The sequence below is a fragment of the Sitophilus oryzae genome, unplaced genomic scaffold (assembly GCF_002938485.1).
Source record: "Sitophilus oryzae breed Bouriz unplaced genomic scaffold, Soryzae_2.0 scaffold_551_pilon_pilon, whole genome shotgun sequence".
In the NCBI taxonomy this organism is placed as follows: domain Eukaryota; kingdom Metazoa; phylum Arthropoda; class Insecta; order Coleoptera; family Curculionidae; genus Sitophilus; species Sitophilus oryzae.
This window is the reverse complement of record NW_022147142.1, coordinates 3289460-3296244: the sequence shown is the minus strand read 5'-3', so window position 1 is coordinate 3296244 and position 6785 is coordinate 3289460. Positions and strand designations below refer to the sequence as shown.

At 46.3% G+C, this 6785-nt stretch overlaps 2 protein-coding genes across 2 annotated transcripts; both read right to left on the bottom strand.

Annotated features, from left to right (window-relative positions):
* Window positions 1-4242: 4242 nt before the first annotated feature.
* Window positions 4243-5118, bottom strand: LOC115887086. Its single transcript, XM_030906405.1, has one exon. The coding sequence runs from the start codon at window positions 5116-5118 to the stop codon at window positions 4243-4245; it is 876 nt and encodes a 291-aa protein (XP_030762265.1).
* Window positions 5119-5136: 18 nt separating this feature from the next.
* LOC115887085 lies at window positions 5137-6525 on the bottom strand. Its single transcript, XM_030906404.1, has one exon. The coding sequence runs from the start codon at window positions 6523-6525 to the stop codon at window positions 5137-5139; it is 1389 nt and encodes a 462-aa protein (XP_030762264.1).
* Between the last annotated feature and the right edge of the window lie 260 nt (window positions 6526-6785).

The window sequence follows — 6785 nt, the reverse complement described above, 5'->3', positions numbered from 1 at the left end:
CTCTTATCGTTAAATATTGCTGAAATTTTTGGCGTTGGACGACTGCTTAATATTTGTCGTTTTTCAGTTTCGTTTCTTCTTAAAAAAGTGATTTGGCATAGAAAATCAATGTCGAATAGGATCATATATTTTAAAGAAAAACAATGACACATTCAACTGCTCTTCGTAACTTTAAAATAAATAAATAATAAAACTTACCAACGAATGAAAGTTTCAACTTCAATAATATTTCTGTTGCCTTAAATTTTAAAAAATTGCTAAAATTCTACCTTACCAAAAGTAATAAATTAAAAAAAGTGTACCTAATCGCCATCAAATAATTTAAATTTAGAAACACACACACTCTAACTAAATTTCCCCCCAAATGTCCAAATAAAACCAAAAACAAACGCGAATTAACTCACCCACGCTACGCCCGCCACATACACTTTCACTTGTTGATTCATGTAGACGATAGACGAGAACGAGACGCCGCATTCTTTAATATCGATAGTCACATGATTTCAACTACCAATGAAAACGCACCCAAGCGCCAAATTTCTCGCCTCAGGCCCGCTATAGAAATGCATAGATACGTTTACCCCGTCGTCCGCCGTCGCGTCACAAAATCGTCACTAGTAATAGGTAAGCAGTTAGGACTTTCCAAGCTAGAATTATTGCGCCTCTATTGATTCTCTTTCTTTTGCGGGTGGGTTTACGCGGCTTACGTTGCGCCTCTATTGATTCTCTTTCTTTTGCGGGTGGGTTTACGCGGCTTACGTTGCGCCTGTACTTTATTTTACTACTGCATTTATTTATAAAATATATATATTTTTTAGTTTTATTGTGTTGATGTAGAATTGTAATAAGGTATAATTGGATTAAATAAAAAGCTACTGTTCCTTCATTTTAAAGGTGAGGCGCGGCCTCAGAGGCCTACCCTGACGAGCCGCCACTGGTACTGATTTAGTGTTTTATTTTGCTGTGTAAGACCAAAGGTTCCAACCCCCAGCTGTAATTATTTCTTCTATTATATTAACAACACATAATAATAAAATGATTCAAAATATTTAAGGGAGCTTTAATAAAAGCTTTTAGTGTTTATCTGCTAACTCAACAGTAACGATTCAAACAGCATAAAGTTTTGAAAAATTTATTAATCTGAATATATTTATGATACATTATTTTCATAAAACACCGTACGCCCATGCCTATTTTATGAATGAAATTGGGCGTGTTTTCTTTACAACTGCATTCCCCTGCCGATACCCCGTAGCTACAGATCCGTTGGTCACACTATAAATGGTTATCGTTGAGCCACGACTATCGAATGCTTTTGATAAATGAAATTTAGTATTCGTTTGATTTTGTGTGCGTCAGCACATTGTATTGTATTTGACTAAGAGTTGGTCCCAGGTGGGATCCTCCACTGAGGCCGCGAGGCCTATTGTGGCTCAGTTTCTACAAGCTCTAATTTACAAGAGCGTCAAAGTTCATCCTCAAGACCCAGCCTCTTAACATAGGCCGTTATGTCTGAAAGCGATATGTCTCCTAGGTATGATAGGTCTAACGTGGTTTTGCCAAACACTTCAAACCTGGTCCTGCTCCCAGCGGGCAGGTACACATAACGTGCTTCATTGTTTCATCTTCCATACAGAGTCGGCATTCGGCATCTCCACCAGTCCCATCCTCTGTAGGTGAGATCTTAGCCGGCAGTGGCCCGTATACACTGCAGTGAGCACACGCGTTCCATTCCTACCGGCCTTTAGAAGTTCTCCTGTTCTATGTTTGGATAGCCCTGCTAGGATTTTCTTGCATGTTCCATTCCGGGACTGTCATTCCAGTCTCGGAACGTCTCACCCCTAACCCATTCACAGAGCCTGTCTCTTGCGAGATTTTTAGGAACGCTAATTGTCGGTTCTGGGCCCACGAATGGCGAGAGCCTGCAGAATTAATTTTGGCGAGGGAATCAGCACGTTCATTTCTCTAGGCCGACATGTCCCGGTATCCATATTAGCGACTTTGTTCCTATCTCCCAGTATATTGAGTAGTTTCCTACAATGAAGAATCGTCATAGACGTGCTTTTCGTTGCCTCAAGTGCTTTCAGCGCAGCTTGACTATCCGAAAATATGCATATTGTTTTCCCGGTGTATTGCTGTTCTACCAGCAGTTGCACACAGGTTTCAATAGCATATAGCTCAGCTTTGAAGATCGTGGTGTGTTTTCCAAGACTGTAATAGATCTCAGTCTTTGGACTTTGGACTGCTGCAGTAAATTCCTGCGCCAGATCCTTTACCGTTTTTGGATCCGTCCGTGTACTAACACATTTCCGCATGTAATAAGCCGTTTCCCGGCTTATCCCACTCGTCCCTGTTCGGAAACAGGACGTTGTAGGAGCGCGTCAAGAGTTGGACTGGTGGTGTAAGATCCGAGATCATTCCCATAATCTCATCCGACTGTAGTTCTTCTACTAGCCGGTTTTGTATGAACATAATTGTTCCTTGGCTTCCTCGTGCTATATTTAGAAACCTATATGTAGCCCATCTCGCCTCTCTTTCCAAAAGAATTTGAAGAGGAGGTAGATCGAGTAGGGTTTCCATAGCTTTTGACGGCGTAGAATGGAAGGCACCAGTCACCGCTAAGCATGCTTGTCGTTGTAGTTTCGACAATTTATTCTTTGCCGTTATTTGGTTGGCTTTCTGCCACCAGGCAACTGCACCATACGTGATAATAGGTCTGATGGCCGTCACGTATAGCCAGTACATATTTTTGGGGTTTAATCCCCAGTTCTACCACAAATTCGGCGGCATGCCCATAGAGCATAGCAAGCCTTTTTTGATGTTTTTCCAGATGAGAGGTCCAGCTAAGCTTTTTGTCCAGGTTTAATCCCAGATACTTAACTTCCTCCGCAAACGGAATTGTCTCACCAAGAAGAAAGGGTGGTTTCAGTTTGTCTGTTTTTCCTTCTTCTGGTGAATGGTATGATCACGGTTTTCTGTGGGTTTAATTGTTCCAGTGTGCACCAGCCGTGAATTGCATCTAGGATTTCCTGTATTTTTGAGGAGATGTCCTCCTCTTTTTGTCCTTTTACTAGGATCACCAGGTCGTCCGCATATGCCTGTGCTTCAACCTCATATGCATCGATGATTGCCATCAGGTCGACCGCTAACAGGGTCCACAGAAGAGAAGAGAGAACTCCTCCTTGCGGGCATCCCCTGCCCGGAACAAACCTAACGTACTCACCACTGAGCGAGGTCGTTGCTACTCGATTTTGGAGCATTTGCTCAATCCATTCAGTTATGGTTGCTTCGACTCCTCGCACTTTCACAGCGCCTAGGAGCGATTGAGGGTTAACATTGTTGAATGCTCCCCTCAATATCTAAGAATATCCCTACCGCAATTTCTTTGCGATCAAAGGTACTCTTAATTTCCCCTACCAAATTGTTGAGGGCCAGTTCTGTTGATTTTCCCTGTTGATAAGCATATTGTCGGACATTCAGGGGATTAGACGTAAGAATCCTCCTCCTAATGTGTCCATCCAATATCTTCTCCACAATCTTCAGCAGAAATGATGTAAGGCTTATTGGTCGATATGAGCCAGGTTGTAGGTTTTGTTTCCCCACTTTCGGTATGTATACCACCTTTGCTCTCGTCCAGTCAGCTGGCAGGTGTGACCATGCCAGACTTGCCCTAAAAATTCTTAGTAAGCGAGGGACGATAATGTTTTCAGCCTTCTGCAATAAGGCCGGAAACACCCCGTCCTCTCCTGGGGATTTGAATGGGTCGAAACTTTTGATCGCCCCTTTAGTCTCCCTATAGCTGATTACTTTCTTCGCTATCTCGCCCAATCCTCTTTTTTGGGCCGATTTTTACGACGCATGAGTATCGGGAGGGGTAGCTCTTCATCACCTAGTATCAAGCAGCCTGGGAAGTGTTTTTGGGCCAAAATCTGTAGTGTTTCTTTCCTGGACTCTGTGAAATTACCGTCGGGGCGCTGTATCGTCCCTAGCTCATTCACTGGTTCTTTTGAGAGAATCTTGTGAATTCTGGTGCTTTGAGGTAGATCGACCAGACTCCCTCAGAACCTTCTCCAAGACTCTCTCTTCGCCCTTCTTATTTCCTTATTGTACTCCGCCAACGTCGCACGATAAGTTTCCCAGTTACCTGACACTTTAGCGTGGTTAAAAAGCTGCCGCACTTTTTTTCTTCTTTTGTCCAGTTTGTTGTTCCACCAAGAGGACTTTCTATTATCCTTCTTTGTTTTAAGTGGACAGTTCACTATAAGCCGTTATAATTGCACATCGCAGTTGCTCCGCTGCAATCTCGATCTCGTCGCGATCTCTCACTTTTGCAATTGTGGGTTCCAGCAGATGCACGAGTGAGCGGTTGTATCCTTCCCAATCTGTGCACTTAGGATCCCTATATTGCAGGGGAGTTATTTCACCTACGCTTATTTCAAACTGTATGTGTCTATGATCCGAGCACGATGGCTCAGATGATACCCTCCAATTGGATATCCTATTGCTCAAATAATTAGAGCTGACCGTAATGTCTAAAACCTCTTTCCTGTTACAAGTAACAAAGGTTGGTTCGGAGCCTATGTTATTAACTACTAACCCTTCACCTATTAAGTAATTAAGAATTAACTCACCTCTGAAGTTGGTATCCGTGCTTCCCCATGCCTCGTTGTGGCCGTTGGCGTCGCATCCTATCACCAGCTGTAGGTTTTTCCTCTTGCAGAAGGAGATTAGTTCTCTCACTTTCTTTGGAGGAGGTAAATCCGCTGTCCTGTCTCCCGGGAAATATGCCGAGCAGGCAATGAACTCCACTCCTCCTCCGCTCCTCCCCGCTGGGATCTTGATATGTACCGCCACCACATCCTGACAGCAGAACCTATAAAGGTTAAAAGAGTACACGCTCTTTTTTACTAAAATGCATGCCCTAGGTCTGGTTACTCCAGGGGCAGTAATTAGCCTACCCTCTGCGTCCCCAAGGCCACATACGCGGCCTGAGTTAACCCAGGGTTCTTGAATGAAGGCGAGATGCACGTCTTCCTTCTTGAACCTTCTGCCAAGGACGTTAGAGGCGGCCTTGGCATGTTGCAGGTTAATTTGTATACATTTGACTGCTGCAGCCATCCCTGCCAGTAGTCAAATTTAGGTTTTGCTCCCACCATCAGGGGGTCTACGTCCCCTTTTGGTGGGAAACCTACATTCGTTCCGCCTGCCTTTCCGGGTGGGTTTGTTCCCACTCGAGTTGCCAGGCTTCCCCGAGGCTCCAGAGGGTTTAGCTTTAGACCCTTTCATGGCCGGGTTTTTCCGTGCCACTACTTTGCCTCCAGCTCTCTCCCTCTGGGTGTTGCCAGACCTCGTGGCGTCAGTCGTCACCCGAGAGGCTGTAGGATGGTCCCCACCATCTCCCGAGACTGACGCCCTGGTCTGCTCCGTATTGGTTTCATTTTCCTTATCTCTGGGTCGGAAGGTAATCTGCCCAAACCCAAAGTAGGCCCTGAATCCGTTGCGGCGAAGGAGATCCATGGATCTCTCATCAACCGCAAAGGTCCAGGTTTGTCCCGGCCCTGCATCACTCTGGTGGAGGATTCTCCACTCCTGAGTTAGCAGGCTAAGATTCATTCTTCTAAGTCTGTTCAGCACAACATCCCCTCTGAGCCGTTCTCCAGGCTCATCATCGGGAATGTAGGCCGTACAGACATGAGGCTTGGGTATATCCCGCCCCCTTACTGCCCTGAGTTCCATGCCCTGCCATGGCGAAAGGTCGTTGACCATCCTTTCTAACCACGCAGCGCTGGTCTCGTCGGCACAGATTACAAGCAGCCATCCAGGCCGAATCGAGCAGCCTTGGAAGCGTACCTGTAGTCCTTCCTCTGTGCTTGCGTCCACGGCCTTCATAATGGCACGTTTCAACAACAAGAGTTGCTCGGTGGATAGGCTGTTCTCTGGGTGGTTAGGTCGGATTACTCCAACCCTTATTTCCCCAGCGGCTTCCACGTAGCTTCTTGCGCCCTCCCTACAAGGCTTCTTAGCGCTCTGTTCAGGCGTGCTTGCATCCGAGCGGATGCGCTTGCTAGCATTAGGAGCACCAGTGTGAGGTTTATTCTCCTCCGGGTTGATTTGTCTCTTCCCGGAAGAGGTACCCCCACTTATCTGTGCCCTTTGTTTCTCCGCTTGTCGCTGCAGAATCGACTGCAGAGCGGTCTCATAGGGCATTCCGCCCTTGAGAAGTCTTGAGAGGAGCTTTCTTGTCGCCCCTGCAAACCTTTTCTTTTCCAGGGATAATTTCTCCATTTGCTTGGAGACCCCGAAAGGAGGTTCACCTTCTGCCTTCTCAGGCGAAGGGGATCTGGGCCCCTCTGTTTCCTGATCCGGCTGAGGTGAGTTGTTTGGGGTAGGAATAGTCCCACGCTCCTTAGTTTCCTCCTCCTTAGGAGAAGGATCGGGACGGTTTGATCCATCCTCGTCATTGGGTTTTTTACTTTCTTGGTCCATATAATGATCCCACGAGTAGCAGGGGAAAGAAACGACCATCACGGCAGAGCCCCGCAATACCGTGACTAGGCATTTATGAGTTGGGAGGTCGCCCGGTATCCCAGGTTAGTCGCTAGTGGTCGGGTTTCCCCCGACCATCCATCCCTTTGGCGCGCACTATACCGTAGGATTTGGGGAGGTTTTTATAGTGGTACCTCATCCACGCGGCTCAGACAGTAAAGCCAAAGCCCCCATGTCTCTCCTAAGAAAGACTTACGGTATGACGGACGTTAAGTCCCGAAGGAGGTCCCGTCCGGCAG

Coding starts and splice junctions, on each gene's coding strand:
- LOC115887086 (XM_030906405.1), bottom strand. CDS start 5,118: ATGGCTGCAGCAGTCAAATGTATACAAATTAACCTGCAACATGCCAAG.
- LOC115887085 (XM_030906404.1), bottom strand. CDS start 6,525: ATGGTCGTTTCTTTCCCCTGCTACTCGTGGGATCATTATATGGACCAA.